At 29.7% G+C, this 18,505-nt stretch overlaps 1 protein-coding gene across 1 annotated transcript; it reads right to left on the bottom strand.

Moving 5' to 3' along the window:
- Positions 1-15: 15 nt before the first annotated feature.
- On the bottom strand, positions 16-16,958 carry LOC136989740 (uncharacterized). Its single transcript, XM_067287991.1, has 25 exons — positions 16,768-16,958; positions 13,720-13,991; positions 12,507-12,633; positions 12,232-12,446; positions 11,994-12,164; positions 11,528-11,902; positions 11,211-11,365; positions 10,730-11,111; positions 10,451-10,622; positions 9,047-9,216; positions 8,863-8,974; positions 8,728-8,792; positions 8,538-8,645; positions 8,012-8,156; positions 7,683-7,936; positions 7,423-7,596; positions 5,039-5,215; positions 3,475-3,681; positions 3,270-3,401; positions 2,896-3,192; positions 2,548-2,830; positions 2,311-2,480; positions 860-968; positions 487-637; positions 16-395 (listed from the first exon to the last, which is right to left on the bottom strand). The coding sequence occupies exons 1-25, from the start codon at positions 16,785-16,787 to the stop codon at positions 216-218; spliced, it is 4,623 nt and encodes a 1,540-aa protein (XP_067144092.1). The 5' UTR covers positions 16,788-16,958; the 3' UTR covers positions 16-215.
- Between the last annotated feature and the right edge of the window lie 1,547 nt (positions 16,959-18,505).

Below are 18,505 nucleotides of genomic sequence, written 5' to 3'. Positions count from 1 at the left end.
ACAAATACATTTTTATTTTATGGAATTTATGATTTTTATTTACATGAAGTTTCTGGATTTTACTTATGATCTCACAAATTTAATTCGTATAAAAGCATTAGTGGGCGATAATGTATTTGAGTATAAAATCCTTACTCTTGTTTCGTTTTTTATGAATTTTTCTGTTAATAGTTTTTCAGAATATTTCTTTACGACTAAGATTAATAATGAAATTGTTATGATTCTTCGTCATTATTCTCGCTGAAACCCAAGACACCGGATACATTTATGTGAGGAAATGCTCGAAAGGCATAAGTACATTGTACTTTGCACACGTTGTCTGCTAGAATTGCTTCTTTAGAATAGGTACTTGCTAACTTGTAACAGTTCGTCACTTTTAATGATTGGCATAATGGCTGTAAGCAAAAATAATTCAGTTTTAAGATATTTTAAAAGAATATTATCATATATTATAATACAGTATTTAGTCTTTATTGTTTTACTTACACCTTCTTTGCTACAAGTACACATAATGCACGGCGACACTCTTCCAGCTTTTCCAATTTCAATTTCCACATTTCCTACATCACACGAAACACTTTCTTTCCATTTTGAAAGATCAATCGATGGAAGCATTTCGCACGGTATTCGGGGATTGCTAATGTACAATACATAGTCTAATTAGAGTTCGTATTTTATATTTAAAATTTTTTTCTAGTCTTTTTAATTTTTAATTTATACATCTATAGGGTGATCGGAAGATATAGTAAACATTTCATAGCTTTACTATATAAACATGTTTAAAAATTCATAAACGAATGTGAATTGCGACTTTTCGTTTATGGTAAAAGTTATTTATCAATTTAACAAGGATACTTACAGGAAATTATCATATAGATCCAAAGCATTTCTTTGTACGAGGTCTATATTATCTGAATTTTCGCATACAATCTTCGATAATCTTACTTTTCGTATTTCTGTTAATTGTTCTGAAATTTATTTAACAAATTTTTGATTATTTCATATTTAAATAACATCGTTTCGCTAAGTAAGTCTCTATTTTGTGCCTTTTGTTAGGCTTCCATTTTCAGTCAAGAGAAATAATAATATTTCCCTAATAAATCCACAGTTTACCTTTTAAACGTCTTTATTTTACATTAAGTTACCTTATCAGAGGTTAAACACCGTAATCTATATATAGAAATTCAATATTTTCAACTCATAATAATAATTTTTAACATTAAACTTACAAATACAGTAAAACCTCTTTAAGATGGTCATCTCCAAAACTTAGGAAAACTGATCATTTCAAGAGATTGTCTTGTTAAAGGAGTTGACGAAAATATAATGAATATAGAGTACAGTACATTCTAGTATTCTACTTTAGTGTAACAGTACACAAGCTATTGTGTGAGTACAGAAAAGGTTATTTAAAGTGCTACGTATTAATTAAAAACTATACTGCAAGAATTATTTGTTAATACATCGCATATAATTCAGTGTACTGTACATGAAAATATACTGCATACAGTCTTAAATACTCGTACTTGAAAATAATCTGAAATAGACTTTTGCTTCCATTGTTTTAACTTCTTTTCATAATATTTCTTTTTTATTTGGCCAAAACAAATCCTTCTTTCAGGCCGGAGTCCAAAAACCACCCAAATCTGTCGTCGTCAATTATCATTTTACTTATTCCTTTTAATGAAAAGATAGGAAAGATTATTCTTGCTATATTACAGGAATTCCTTGATTAACCGCGTTAATCAAGGAATCCCTCTATTCTATCACGTATATCAAAATCGAGTTAACTAAAATACGGTATCTATGTTAAGTAAAGACGGCTGGTAATGCCGCGTAAATTAAAACTACTGCCGCGTATATAAAGGGGTTACCGCAATTAATTTCGCGCGATAATCAAATTCCGTGTTAAGCAAGGGATACCTGTATTCTTGTAGGCTAACTTGTTGTTGAGGATGTTAACACAAAATTGTTTATCTTCTCCACGATAGGATTAAAGAGGAGAAAATAAAGACATTGAAGTTAGAAAAAAGGATTGATAGAACTTTTGCACCTAATGTAACAGTGCAAAATACTCAACATTGTATGTATATTGTATAGATACGTGCCCATGATTTTGATTTTATTATTCCATCCGGATAAAACTGCGTTCGGCTTAAGGAGAGACTAAGAACATTAAATCCTATGGAATAAAAATTCTGTTCTATGAAAACTGATCATCTAAATGGGTGGTCATTTGAAGAGGTTTTACTGTAAATGTTTTAATTGTGGTAACAGTTTGTAATTAATGATTATAAAAAAATTGATTACCTTCAGTAAATCTCACTAGGGAGTTGGATGTTTCATACCAGAATCTATCGCATTTTCTTAAACGATGAAATTGTAAACCAATAATGCAACCTAAAGTTGGTCCAACTAAACCGCCGTGTAAAGGAGTTTCTACTAAACCACCAGTAAAGAGATCTATATCTTCTACATTCCTATGAAAGTTTTTAGATTTTTAATTTTTCAACTCTCGATAAATATTCCTTTAAGATATTCACTTACTCATAAACATGCTTCAATCTATTTATTATATGAATGGGAATATTATCCACCAGATCATCAAAGTTTCCGACTGCGGACATATTGCAGATACGCCTGTAATGTACGTAAGGTGGAACCCCGTGGTCTCTACCACGTTGAAGATTTAAGGATGCTAAATCCATTCCGGAAAATGGAACTTTGTTATCTTCAAACAAATGATTAGTTACTTCTTCTGTGATAGCGTTATCGAACGTTTCGATACTTGATGTTAATAAACCTCTCAGAATATTATCTATAGTGTCATCTGTAACAATATTAAATTAGTATATTTTTACTACTAATTTATATAAATGCATTATAGTTTCAAACCTTCATATAATATATCTGGATTGAAAAATGCAGAGCGCAAACGGATCGGACTTGTCATGGTTAAGTAGCCTTTCTCTACTCTTTCAAACATTGGTCTTAATAAGGTATGACCCAGTCGAAATGCAGCTGATGAAAATTCGTTGTGAATTGTTGCATCACATTCGGGATCGTAACCGTCATAATAACCATCATTTATTAATTCTAAATCATATTTTTTGACAGCTTTTCTACCTAAAAGTCTTGGTAAAAACTCATTGTATGTGATGTGTTGTAATACTGCCGATAGAATCCGTCTTCCTATAGAATTTTTTTATTTATTTATTTGTAATTTTCAAATATTTTTATCATGTATATAATATTTATAAAATTCGTACCATTTTGATATAATTGTTCATCATCCCAATGAATATTCACTCTTGCTAATGCCTTTACTATCCTGTTATGTTCTCTCAAAAATATTGTATGCATCGATGTTAATGCTGGCTGTTCGCTCGCTCTTAAATCGCCTAATTTTGCAAAATTTAACTGAGAAAATGTTTTTAATTATTCAAAATATCTACATTTATTATCTTCACTTACCTCCTTCGAAACACACTCCGGAAGGAGATCTGCATTCCGGGTGAGTCGCCGTTTGAGGAAGGAAATCTTTCTTTCCTTTAGGGTGGCGAGTCACGTTGAGTCGACCTTCAATAAACGATCTTAACATTTTGGCTTCGCAAATTTCAGATCCATAAATATTAGATGCATCCAAAAAAGAGGTGACTTGATTCATTTGCTCTCTTCTGCCTATAACGTTGGATATCATTATGATTTTTATAAATAAACCCATATTTATTTAGTTTTATTTACTGCGCGGTATGATTCTATGCAGTAATAGTAGTAAATAATAGTAAATGGAGTATTATTCAATTTATTACTTACTCGTACAAGTATATATAGGACATTACAAGATGATTCAACAAAATATTCTCCTATAATTTTAGCTTTACAGACACAAAATATATTATTTGTTACTTGTAAAGTGTAGTAAAAAAAAATATGTCAAAAACAGGGGAAAAATCTTTCAATTGGATTATTCAAATATTCATTATAGTTAAATTGAATCAAATTAAATTATGACTAATTGGACTGCTGCAAAATAAAAACAATTAAATTAAAATTGCAATAGATAGAATACTACTGCTGCTGCTGCTAATGCTGATGCTTACAGGGCAAATTGCGGAATATTTGTTTTCACAGATTGCCTCAGATTAACATGCACGTTCAATTTAACATCATTCTCTATTTGCTTGCATCAATAGCGTTAATTACATATACAGTATACTTGTACTAATTATGATAAGCTTCTTGGAGAATACATGCAAATAGCAATTAATTGCAACTTATTACCTTAAGTTGTGTTTCTCAGATTTTTCACCCTATTTCCAGTAAGCTACAAGTGATATTAATATTTTTATTTCTTTAGACCTAAAATTTCATTTTGCAATGAAGTTAAGTTCTTTTCATCTTTGTACAGAAGATAAAAATAATTTTCTACTAAAAAAATTCATTAAGCAAATTTAAGTTAAAATATTGATTACTTTTTGTATATTTTTGCCTCCTATTCTAAATTTATAAATTTGGAATCGTAATTGATTCCAAATTTATCAATTTCTTCAAAACATTTTGTAAGTTTAAAATTATGCAAAATAAATCTGATTTAATTATCTTTCCACTCCTTGTTTTCAAACGAATTTTACTACTTTACTTTAATTTCATTTAATTCTTTAACGTTAATCAACTATTAATTGGACTTCCATAAGAAGTAGTATATCTCCTATTAATCATTAATAAAATCATTTGCAACCCGCGCTCCGCGAGTTCCTAACATACTGGCCCCGGGATTTTGGCAACGTAATTTTACTTTCTTGTTTTTTCCTTAGTGCCATTTTGCAACTCTAATTAAGCAGATATTCGTGAAGAACATTCAACTAAACTTGACAAGTGAAAAGATGCGAATAAACTGTATATTGATATATGTTGTTGATATGCAAAATAGTAATATTATTTTAGTATCTAGTCTACTGACGGTTATAAAATATGTTGTTACTTGCGGTACGTGTACAGAAAAACTTGCTCATCAGTGATTTAAATAATAATTTACCTAAGGTAAGTTGTCCAGATAATGATCTTGCAAAGGATATACATGTTGGTTCGCCCGTTTTGTTGTCCACAGCAGGATAATATGGATCCTTTTTTGGTACTGGAATTGGCCAACATTCGGGATGCACTTTTTTGGAGGAATTGCAATCCTTGCAATTAAGTACTACTCCACCTATACCTATTCATATTAAGAAAAACTTTTGTATTTCTATTGTATTCATTGAAACAATAAATAAAATGTTAATCTAATTACATAATTTTTATTTAATTTAGTTCATCTTAAATTATATGAGAATAAGGAAAAATTAACTGTACATTACTGTGAAATTTTAATTTAATTCTTATTTTTGTTTCTTTGTGGAGATTTTAAGAAGAGAAATTGTGTAATTTTCTATAATGAAAGTTATTATTTCAGGATATTTATATATGCATTATATATTTCAACGAGATAGAAACTATATATTAAATTCAGTTTAGCCCATTTTTTGCAATAATATTTTTACAAATGTTCATCAGAGTTAAAATACTTTAAAAATATATTTAAAATAATTTCGTAATTGAAATATTATAATATAATATACTTGTTCCTTAATCGATAACTTTGATATTTTTTGCTTCAAGTGGATATATAATCTGGTATTTTGATCATCATATAAATAGATGTAGTAGTGAAAATATCGGAATGCATAGAAATTTATATACCTGTACAGTAGTAGTTCATTAATCCGGTACTCGATGATTTGGAATGTTCGGTAATTCGGAACGTTCTGAATATTTTTCCTTTCCCACAATCCATTGCGACGACAGCGCATGCCAAAACAGATTTTTCATCCCCGAAGCATATTTAGCTTTTGTAAATCATTTACATAGTACATCTCTGAGAAAAAATTATATGCACATGAATCATCGTGAATATTGATTTTGTGCAAATGTGTTCATTAACGTTCTTGTAGATTTTTCAATTAATCTTAACGCAGCATGCGCTATGTCGTTTTCATACTGATAAAAAGTGTGAGAAAACAAACCATATACAGTGGTACCTCGTATAACGTACTTAATCCGTTCCAGGTGCACGTCCGTTAAGTGAAACGTCCGTTATACGAAACGCATTTTCCCATAGAAATACATGTTAAAACATCTAATTCGTTCCGCAGCATAAAATAACCGTACTGTATCATAAAAAAAGAACATGGGGTGCGTTCTTTTATTCATCCGCGTAACTCTGCGCGAGCGACATCCGTTAAAAAATTCTTGCGGAACGCGTTCCTAAATTCCGGTGGTCGAACGGCAAAAACGGCCGCTTGTAGCAGTAGTTTACGGTGGAAAGCAACATTGCGTCCTCCATGGCTAAGATAGTTTCGTTTCCGGGTCCATTATGTGGTTTTATGAATGAGAATTTAGAAATTGTGAAAGCGCGAGTTAACGCACGCGGTGATGTAAGTGTCTTTACGAAATTTTTTTCGAGGCTCTTTCAACAAATAATCCATTTTATGGTTAAATTGGGACCCTTCTTTTACCTTTTAAAGCTCATAGTTTAGAATTATAGATTCCTCCATCACGATACTATCGATAGTGCGGGCGCCGCCATCTTTCTTTCTTTCACCGTCGTTCCTAAATGCCTACAAACAGCAGCGCACTCCCGTAGTAGCGGAGACGCAGAGCGACCGCTATTAAAGAACGCACCCATGGAGCAGTCACCGATTATGCCGGAAAGTCCGTTGTTCGCAGCGTCCGTTATACGAGGTACCACTGTATTGCAGTATATAGAGATGCACTGATATAAAACGTATAGCAATAACTACGACGTTCAGATCGCATATGACTTATGGAGTTTTGCAAAACTACAAGAACGTCCGATAATTCGGACTCCTCTGATGCCGTTGATGCCGGATCAAAGAACTTCTGCTGTATTTTGATAACTTTAATTGAAGCAGAGATTAATTTAACCGTTTTTGTTAATAGATGTCAAATGCTCATTTTCATATTAGTAAATAGAGAAGAAAATAAAATTATTCTGTACAATAGTAGGTCTATAACAGGTTGGATTTGGATTATTTCGTCGCGATGTGTCAATGTAATATAGTTTATATGGCCGGCCTCAATTTTTCCCCTTATGGACAAATTTGACTCACAACACTATTGCGAGTCAATTTTTAGTGAGGAATGAGACATAATATCCGATCCAGAAATACTCCGATTCTTATGAGCACAGGGTAGCCCTCATGATACGCTACCCTCATGAATAATCATGAGGTTCCAGATTGTACACGGTGAATACCCGTGCGGTCATCTGGTGGATGACCTATAAAAATACGATATAATGCATTCGCTTACTAAATTATGCATCTTTTTACTTATTATAATATATATTAAGAGTAAAATTACCTTCATTCATTGGAGTGAAAGTCAAGTCATGATCTAAAAACTGTCCCCATTGCATTAACATTAATGAATAACGAAGATGCGGTGCGCTGATATCGTAGTGAACATTAGTAGAGATATATCGAGGAGAAGGTAGAAACGAACCTGATTTCCCTCGTGTTCGTGGTGAGCTAATACCTATAATAATTCACAACGTTACATATTATATACATACATTAAAATAAATAATAGTTTATTAATCAGGAACAAATTTATCCTTATACCGTCATCGTACAATGGTGGCAACAATCGACGAAATATCTTCGTACTCTTTCCAAATTCGGGATGTCTGAGATTATTGCACCATCCGGTTATGGTACGAAACTTTGTAGTGTGATCGCAAGGTAGAGTTTGTTCGTCGCATTCAAAAACACGAGGTATGTCTATCAATTCGGTAACGTCGATGCTGGGCAATTCTGATACTAATTTGTTAATATCGTTTGAAAGTCCTCGTTGTTCTTCTTTGTCTCTTTGGATTCTGCAAAAATGATCCGAAATGTAAATTATCTTGTTAATTTCTAAAATTGTTATATTAATTCTGAGTTACACTTACGACTGATCTTTAAAAACTTTCATAAATCCTTTAGAAGCGAGTTCCAGAATCAATGAATGATTAGATATAAGTCGAGCTTGGCGCTTTGGTCTTAAAAATCCCCAATGCATTACTTGAGGACTTTTTGCTTCTGCTATTCCAATGTCTAGAAAATACGAAAAAATATTAAAATTAGTAACGTTTTTAAAATTCTGTGCATACTTTAATGTAAAAGATCAGATTTATTTCATCCTGATTTAAATTATTCATTATTTACACGATAATCATATCAAAATACGCGTGTTATTCAGATAATAAAGTTTGATATCAGTAAAATATCTTAATTAATTTTAATTTTTTAAAACAATTTCAAGAACTATGAATTAGCTCTTGCAATTCTAATTAGGAATTCAAAACATTTCCCTAAAATCGGAATAAAATTAAAAAATTATGATTAAATATACACATTCATCCGCCATAATTTTAATCAATTTTATTGTAATTATTAATAAAGTCAAAATACAAATTATCAACGGAAAATATTTACGATTAGCAAAAGTTTCCGATTCTGCTACTTTTAAGTCATTCATGAGTCTTACTGCAGATACTAAAGAGGTCTTTAATAATGTGTTTGATACCATAAATGGTGGAGAAGCTGTTGAATTAATAAGGAATTAATTACGAAAACAATCTTTACTAATCTTAATAATTTATATAAATGGAATAAATTTACTCACAAGATTTCCATTTTGTTAGATCTACAGAAGATATGTCTTCAGAGTTGCATGTTTGAAAAGCATTCCTATAATAATCAATTAAATTAAGCTATTAATCATAAGATTGAAATATAATATTAATTAAACGTGACTTACAAGAAATTATCTGTCAAATACATTGTCGAAGGTTGTATAAATCCTAGTTTTGTATCTCCATTATCGCATAATATTCTAGCTAATGTTACTTTCCTCAATTCAGCTAATTGTTCTGTAATCAAATAACGCATTATTTAAAAATGAAATTTAGAAAATTGATTTGTTTATTTTGAAAAATAACAACCTCTACTGAACGAAGATGGTGGAATATCATTCTCATACCAAAATCTATCGCCTCTTCTCAGAGCATGAAATTGGCGACCGAGAAGACAAGAAAACGTTGGTCCAACCATTGCTCCTCTTAAAGGAATTTCAGCGAGTCCGCCAGTATATAAGTCTATATCAGCTACATTGCTGGAAAATTTCGCATTAGATTACTAATATCTAATATTTTAAATATTTAGTAAATAATATTATCGAGCAGTTGTAGCGATAAACCACATTTTAAGAAATCATTATTTATATCAGATAGCTGATTGTTTTTCTGTTCTCTATACCTTTAAAATAAATTTTGTAAAGATAAATGTAGGCCTGCATAATTTAATTCATATCATTCCGTAAAATAATTCTTGTTTTTCATTCTAAATAGGTAAAACCTAACCTAAAGTAATTTACGAGGAATTTTGCTATTTTCTAACTTTTTTGTTTCTATGAGACAGTGATATTTTACTATGATTATTATTCGTTAATCGATTATGTGTTCAATATAATGGATTAATCACCCGGAAATATTCATAGGACAAATCTTTCAGAATATTCTTCATGATCGTGTGTTTTCATGTTAGAACTTCCGATTTCAGAGTCGAAAGTTAATAGCAATGCAAGTCTTATCCAAGGAATGATATTTTCTTTTCTATCATAAATATGACATTGCTTTTTTAGGTCGAATATCACGTAGTTGTGTATTAAGATGTAAAGTTTTATGGTATAATCAATAGTTTGAAAACTATAAATGATGAGAAAAACAGTATTTTCGAAGTGAATTTTGTCACCAAAGTTTTGAAAACCAACCAAAAATAATAAGAAAAGAAACCCAAGAGTTGTAAATAAATATACCTGACAAGACTTGCATCATTGTAGCTTTCCAGCTTCAATATTTAAAAGCTTATTAACTGTAGATTTGACAGTTAATAAACTTAAAACTTCGTTGTATCCAATATTTATTCGTTTATAAATCCATTTTGCTATTTTTCTATCTATCATTCTATTCATATATTCTAACCATTCAATTCCTCTCTTTGATGTCCAATTATTTATTGCCTGTGTGTTACAATTCTTTTTTAGATCATCATTCCTTATTTATCCAATCATGCTCTGTCTAATATTTTCCTCAATGTCGTCATTTCGCATTTGCTCTCGTCGTCCACTGCAAATGTTGCTATTGGTAACTGAAAGTTATTTTTTATTATGTTACGATCTGTGACTATTTTCATATGTATTCAATACATATGTAACAATATTTCTTCACACTCTTCGTTTTATGTAACAACATTATAGTGACTAACGTTTTATAGCAATAACGATTATCCTTAAATTGTGGCTTACCAACACGTTGCTCTACCAGTTTAAATGAATTTGTTTGTTTTACTTGTAAATTTGAGCAAGTCTTAGTACAGTTTTATTGGACATAACACTACGAAGATCGTTCATATTGGTAATGTGAGGTTTTAAATTGCAAAACCTTCTCCATTCTAAGTAGCCTGGTATTCCGTGATCTCTCCCTTGTTGAATGGTCATTGCAACCATATCCAAACCAAAACCTAAGCGTTATTTTTAATATATTTAATTAATAAAAAAATTTCACAATAAAAATTAATATATTTTAAAAATATCATAATTGAGAAATTGTATACAGACCAATACTTACCAGATTTAGAATCAAAAAATATATTATTTGTCATTTCATCAGAAACAAATTCATCCATATTTTGAGCATTCTGGCTAATTAAACCCAACATGTATTCAGTAACTCTATTTATATTGTACATATCCGTAGGTTGATAATAAGTCTTTCTCATAGGTGTAGATCCGACTTTTTTATATTCAGTTGTATAAAGATCAAATTTCGATGGCATCATGGATAACAAGAAAGGTAAGACAGCCGTAGCTACCGAATTAGCTACTCCTGCTTCGATATTAATATCATAATCTAAATAATAGCCTGAATTAAGAACTTCTAAATCATATTCTTTCATTGTTTCAATTCCTAAAATCGAAGGAAGTAATTCGTTATATGTGATGTGTTGTATCTATAAAACAAAAACTTTTAGTTTAAAGACTGATTATCTTTGCATGCATTTTGAGAAATTTGCATTTAACTTTTGCAAACAAGAAAATATTTAACTTACTTCCGCTCCAACAATCCTCCTCGATTCTTCGAATAAATGATCGTCATTCCAATGAGGATTTAAATCAGCAAGATTATGAGCAATACGATTGTGTTCTCTCATCCAAATAGTATGCATTACCATAAGTCCTACATTTTCATTTACCCTTACATCGCCTACAATATATAAAAATTTTATGTATAATAAAACTTTTTCAGTTAATTTTAAAATAAAAGAATTCTGGGTGCTTAGGATAAGCAACTGCGCGAAAGAAACCACCGAAATGTTCAATGGGAGGAAAAAAAAAGGAATATTTGAAAGTATAAAAGTAGACACACCTGATACAAAGCATTTTTGTCGTTCATTATTCATACAGTCAAAATAATCTTCCTCCGGTGGAAGTAATTCACTTCCTAATGATGACTTTTGAGTCCTCAATTTTCCTCTATCGAAAGTTCTCAGAAATCTAGATTCTCTTTGGGAAGAACCATAAATAACTGAACCATCTAAATAAGAAGTAACCTGATTGATCTGTTCTCTTGGACCTAAAGTGCACCCAGTTCTTGGTACCGGACTGGATCTGACATAATCCATGCATTCGTGTTTTGTACTTCCCGTTTTAGAATCAATTACAGGAATTGGAATAGGATAGCATTCCGGATGAAAATATTCCAATTGCACTTGGCAGCATTTTATTCTATGTCCTCCATAACCTTAAATATACGAAATACCCATTTAAATAGAAATTTTACTCTATATTATTAAATATTACAATAAATTAATAGAAATTCATTATTTATTCACCTGCACTTTGAGAAGTATGTGATATATCATGATATACGAATTCTCCAAATATTGTCAATATAGCAGTAACGTGCGGATGAGATCTGTCTGATTCTGTATGTACTTCTAAACTAATTTTTCTCGCACTCGGAAGATAATCACCCGTAATTGATTGTCTCGGTACACTGATAGCTGTTTAAAAAATAATGTTATAATATTTTATAGTTGCCATAAGTACCATTATATTTATAATATTTACCGTCAGCATAATTGGGTGGAAGATATCTGAGATATCTGGTATTAGCATTTCCCCAAAGTGGATTTTGAACGTTGTTGCAGTGTCCGCTATACGACCGATATTTTCCGGGTTGACATGGAAAATCTACAGTTATTGGACACTTTGTATATAACAGAGTTCCTCTTATATCCATCGTTGGAATGCCATGTGTAATCTGATCTCGACTTAATCTGTATCTGCATAGAAATTTAATTGTGGTTTATATATAAAAACATTTAAATCAGCGAATTACTTACTTTTGTACTATGAGTTTGGTTGTTTCTTCGGACAAAAGAGCTACATTAGAATAATTCTTAGCAATTACTTTTGTTTTTGCAGATGCAGCAGCAAACCATGCTGGAGTTCCTGGAAGCTGGAGAACTCCTATGAAAAATCAAATAATCTCGATTTAATAATCATTATTTTTAATTGATTTAATTATAATAATAAACTCCAAGAAAATATATCTGTTTTCAGCTTGCATAAATTTATTAGAATCGACAGATATTTTGTATTTTTAATTTCACTAATTTCATTGATGACGAATTATCGTTAATAAATACTCTTCGAATTATTAACAAATGATGGATTTCACAGGCTATATGTATAGAAAATATATTCATCATGTGAATAATTTACTATTTAAATATATTTGTATATATTCATCTTGGACGAGAGATATACAATATAATTTAATAGTATAATTTTATTAAGTTGGGAAGATTTCCAAAGATAATTTTGATATTTTATATTTTGATTAATATCATTTAGGTCTAGTAATATATAAAACAATAATGTTTTATTCAATTACAATTATTATCTAAAGAAATTTTTTTCTGTTTTTTATTTTGTCTATTAATATTACATGCTTTTCATTCTGAATTTCTTCAAATTTGACTTTCATTACTTCTGAAAATCGAACTTGAAATTTGTAAATCGTTTCCGTAATATTTCCTACTCACAATACACTATTCATTTAATCTAGATTTATTCTTGGCATAAAAATGAATTTCATTACAACTGTACTATTAATATTTAGGTGTTATTCTATGATAACATGACAGCTCCTTAACACCGAAAAGGAAATTACTTAAACATTGACCTACAGTGTAGTGCCCGTTAATGCGAATAATAAGAATAGATTTTCCTGTATTGCGTACAATACACAATACTCAACAAACGATCAGTGTCAGAGAATCTATTTTCTTTTTCGATAATATCGGTTTTGTTAATTGTATATTTTTAAATTAAACCTCTAAAAACTTATTTTCTGAAGATGAAAATTAAAATTTAGCTTTAAAAAATAACAGTTTATCCCGTATTGTAAAATACTATTATCGAGTTGCTAATAACTCAAATATAATAAGAATCGATTAAATACGGTAAATCTTGAAATTATCATGAAAATTCCATATACAGTATACATTATAAAAGTACACGTTTTAATAGTTTAAGATTATAAATACTTACCATTCTTGAATATCTTAGACTCGGTAACGTCTATTCTTTGATGAACAATTTGTTCAGCTTCTTGAACGTATCTTCTCATATCATTCGTTTTGATTCTAGGCATCGGAATGCGTGAAAATGGTAACTTGAATTCCGGCGCGTTGTACTTTTCATGAGAAATTCCCACAGTTCGACTTTTGTTAGAATGCCTCGAATTCCAACGACTGTTGTCTAATCGAAACTCGCCAGACATAGCGAAACACCAATTTATTAATATGCAGCTTTGAATATACCTGCAAAAGTATTTTTATTTTAAATTTTATTAAGCTTACTCCTATATTAGTTTGTTTTAATTTCTTAAGCATATAAAAACCTATCCTTTTTAACAGATATTTACCCATAAACTAAACAAGTTATAGCATAGAATCCCACGCTATGAGCGTATAGTTTAGGGCCTCATACTTATAAATTTATCATCAGTTATCAGAAGCCGTTCTTCTTCTATTATGTTATAATTTAGAGCTATAAGTCTAAATCCGTCTATTCTTATCTATATTATTTAATGATTTATTTATAAAAATGTAGACTAAAGCATCACTTTAAATCTTACAGTGGCAGGGTGTGGCTTTCCTGCGTAGTTTGTTAATAACACATCCTCTCATATCAATAATTGAATTCTTCAGCAGTTCGTTTAAATATATAATATCTTTACTCATTTATATTGTATTTTTATCTCTTGGTATATGCTATACGATAATTAAATTAAATCTAATAGAAAATGTTATATGATGTAAAAGTTTTAATTGGAAAAGTGTCTGATGTTTTAAATATTAGAAATGAAATGAAAACAAAAGGCCATAAATAAATGAAATTAAATATTTAAGTTTTAAAAGTATGTAAGTCTATAAATTAAGGTAATTACATAAATAATTAAGTGTAGTATGGTATAAATTTTAGGTAATCATTTTGCATAATAAAATATTTAATGATTACAATATTATATACTGTACATAGATTTATATATCAGATATATAAATTAGCTACTCCATGGTGTTTGGTCACCTACACCCAATAAGAAACCATTAATTAAGAGACTAATTTGACTCCTTAATTAATTATTTGTTGTTGGGATGTGATTTTATTGGAAGAAATAATTTCTAGCATTTTTATTGAAAACATGAAAGTAATCTGAAAGATTTTATTACACTTTTAAACAGGGGTCATCGAGGCATGCAACATCTTAAGAACTATCCATTATAGAAAAATGCGGTTAGTAACGTTTTGTTTCTACATTATATGGGAAGCAATGTAATTGTTCTAAAACAGAATAAGAACGTTTTAATGGATATGGATGTAGACAGAAATGTTACGGGTGCATATAAATTCCTACAAAAACGATCGAGTTATTTTCAAACTTAAAAAAAAACGTATATTATATTTAATTTATACGCTTTAATTCGCATCGATTCGACTTTATAAGGGAGGTGGAATCGGGAGCATCATCGAAGTTATCTTATCTAAAATCATAGAATATTTCTTGAGAGAAACTAGGAAATACTTTCCCTATCCTATTATTTTCATCCCATTTCATTATCAAATTATAAATCGCGAATCACGTTTTCACGTCTGTGCACTGATTCACGACATATCATCCACTTTTTAATGATCCTTAGTTCCTTATTCGCTTTTATTGTTCCGATATGACCTCTTTCTCTACAAATATCGTCGAGCGTTGCAAGGATGCATCTTAAATTCAGTTATTCTTGGATTAAATGTGATTTAATTTTTATAATTTACAGTTAACTTCTTTCAAAACAATTGTATACCAGAAAGGTACGCGTGTGACTAGTCTAAATTCTGTTCATACTCATACAATGGAGCCAACAAGCTAGAGAGGAATGAAATTAATGTATTTTCTATTTTTTTGTAGTTATATTTTGTCTGAGCATAAATATACCTTTATAAAACAGCGGAAGCTCGAAAGTTATCAATGAATTGCGTACTGTCAATCTTGACATCAATGGTGAAGGCAATCAAGTGGTTCACTCAACTGATTCGAATATCAACTGCTTCGTTGAATTTAATAGACATATCTCGGTCACCGTAATTTATCAATACCCTTCAACCCACCGAAATTATACATTTTATTTTTTCATACTAGAAAGAATAAACAATATAATCCCTACGTGAATAAAATATGAAAAAAAAATTGTTTTTTCTATTACGAAGACAAACTTTAAATACTTAATTATATAAAATAATTATGCTTAATACAATTGAATAATAAAATGCGTAACTGAATATTTAATTTAGTGTACAGGAAAGTTTTTCTGGGAAGCATTTTTTTTTTATGCCGATTAACGAAATCGTCGAACGAGTATAATTTTTGGCGAGAGAGAGACTTTTTAGAGCAAAATTTTCTTACATAATTCGCTTGTCCTAAATAATTGATATTAAAGTGATAATCGGTGAAAGAAATTAGGCCTATTACAGAATCACATGCATATAAATTTTAATAGCAACACATGAAATTGCTCGTAAAAAACGTGCTTTGTGATATGCTCATTCCACATTTAATCATATAACTAATATCTTACGAGATGTTTCGTTCAATTATATCTTATAATCCTATAAAAAAAAAAATATATATTTTTTAAATTAAACATTTTTTAAGTATCTTTTAAATTTCAAATAGAAATTTCGGTGGCATTTTTATTTACACTTTTTTTTTAATTTCATGTATAAAATAGGAATGTTGTAAGCTTACAATTTAAAGAAATACAATATTTTAAATAAATTTCCTAATTAATAATATTCGTGAACTTATTTAAAAATTCTAGATTTGAATTATCAAAATCATTTCATGTAATTTTTATTTTTCTAAACTTGTTTAATGAGAAAATCTACCCGTTAACACAATAGATAATTTATCATCCTTTCAAAGTAAATTATAAATAAACTTGAAAAGCTTTAATTTATTAATAAATACTTAATTATTTTAAAAGTAAAAAATATATATATAAAATCTGTACAGATTTAAGAGATTAAAGGAAGTTAAAATGACCTTACCTGAAGTGTAGAAGCGTCATGGTATCTTAGGGGATTGGATATTCACAGTTCAGTATTCATTCGTTCGATTGTTGAGTGTAGGCAGGTTGTTTGTATCACCCGGAAAATGCAATTGCAATATACAGCTGGGTGCTGTTGGGCATGTTACCGGTAGATTGAGGTCGACTGGACGTATCCCCGATCCAGTCGATGGCGAGAGTCGTTTGAATAACGTAGGAAACGGGACGACTATCCTATGTCACGTTACCATTGCCATATTCTCTGACCATCACTCGGTCACATTTCCATAACGGAAATATTTATAAATTGATTTCTATTTAAAAAAAATAAAATGTATCTATATTCTTGTATTGTTAGGTTAAATCGATACTTTAACATATTTTTTTAACTTTAAATTCGGTTAAATCTTCAGAAATAAAATATAAAGATGATAATTTTTTATTAAAGAATATTATTATTGTACCGAATATGGTGGAAATAATATTTTTAATGCTTAAAAGTAATTTAAACGATCTCGAGATAATGATAAGTTAGCCTACTCGCACGCTTTATGATTAAAGACGTTTCTTGGTAATCTCGAATAATTAAATCGAAACTTGTTTTACTTTTATGAATATTCTAAAAATATATTTATCTATTTTTAGTTTAATTACTTATAATTTTCAAGTCATTTGCTTTAAAAGCTTCAATTGAATATAAATATTCGTATAATTAGTTAAATTTCTATATTTATATAAAAATGAAAGTGTTAAATCGTTCTCATTTTATTTACTTCTCAAAATATTAAAAGTTATATATATATATAATTTTACTTTCGAATTAATCGAAATGGAAGGCTGTCGGGAGAGTAACAACCTGGAAAATAACTTATATTTGAATGGATCAATTTAGGAAATCGTCCAAAAGATGGAAAGTTATTTTCGTTTCGTAGAAACAATACACGGAAATGTTTAACTATGACATAACAAAAAGCTTAGCTTTATCCCAAACAAGGGTCACCGGGTTAGTGATCTCTGGTTTCTCATTTTCTTCTGGAAATAAATTATTGAAATCTTAACGGATAAGAATAGATAACAAAATATTTTAAGAGACTTTCCTCGACGTTTAAAATCTAATCTTCCCATACATTTATATATAGTCCCTAGCTAGACATAATTCGAATTTCAGCTCTTTATTAGTTATTATCTATTTTGTCGAGTTTATATCTGGAATAAAATATAGAATAAATTCCCGCACAAATGTTAATTATTATATTCATAATATGGTTTAAACAAAGCTTATACTATTTCCATTATGTTACACGTGGCAGGGATTGGGGGATCCTAGGAAAAGTTTATGGTCTAGACTCGCAAAAAAGTCAATTATTTCGTTATATTTACTACTTGATCCTGTTTGTAAAGCTGCAAATATTACTTTATTCGCATTCTTCATTATATATTTAAAATTTTATTAATTAATTTAATTTAAAAATTAATTTATATGAATCAGTCAGATCCGTGCCTTGCCTAAGTTCGGCTTTGTATTTTAAAATACTGAATTTTTTTATATGTTTGCATTTTTATAAACTATAAAATAATAACAGTAATAAAATTCTCCCGTACAAAATATGTATAAGCTTCATGTAATGTATACACGGAAATGCTTAACTATAACATCCAACAATTCCGATTAACCCAGAGTCAACGGGTTAACAATCTGATCTTTAATCCTTCTTCTTTTCTTTCTCATTTTAAATTAA

Source organism: Centruroides vittatus, unplaced genomic scaffold (assembly GCF_030686945.1).
Source record: "Centruroides vittatus isolate TY-2023 unplaced genomic scaffold, ASM3068694v2 scaffold_752, whole genome shotgun sequence".
Taxonomy (NCBI): domain Eukaryota; kingdom Metazoa; phylum Arthropoda; class Arachnida; order Scorpiones; family Buthidae; genus Centruroides; species Centruroides vittatus.
Note: the sequence above shows the minus strand (reverse complement) of the source record. Positions and strands in the feature narration are given on the sequence as shown.

Excerpts from the sequence above, each read along its gene's own strand:
- LOC136989740 (XM_067287991.1), bottom strand. The coding sequence starts at position 16,787 with ATGACGCTTCTACACTTCAG. Across the intron at positions 12,634-13,719 it reads GTCTAAGATATTCAAGAATG|GAGTTCTCCAGCTTCCAGGA; the intron begins GTAAGTATTTAT and ends GATTTTTCATAG. Across the intron at positions 11,903-11,993 it reads ACATACTTCTCAAAGTGCAG|GTTATGGAGGACATAGAATA; the intron begins GTGAATAAATAA and ends CGTATATTTAAG.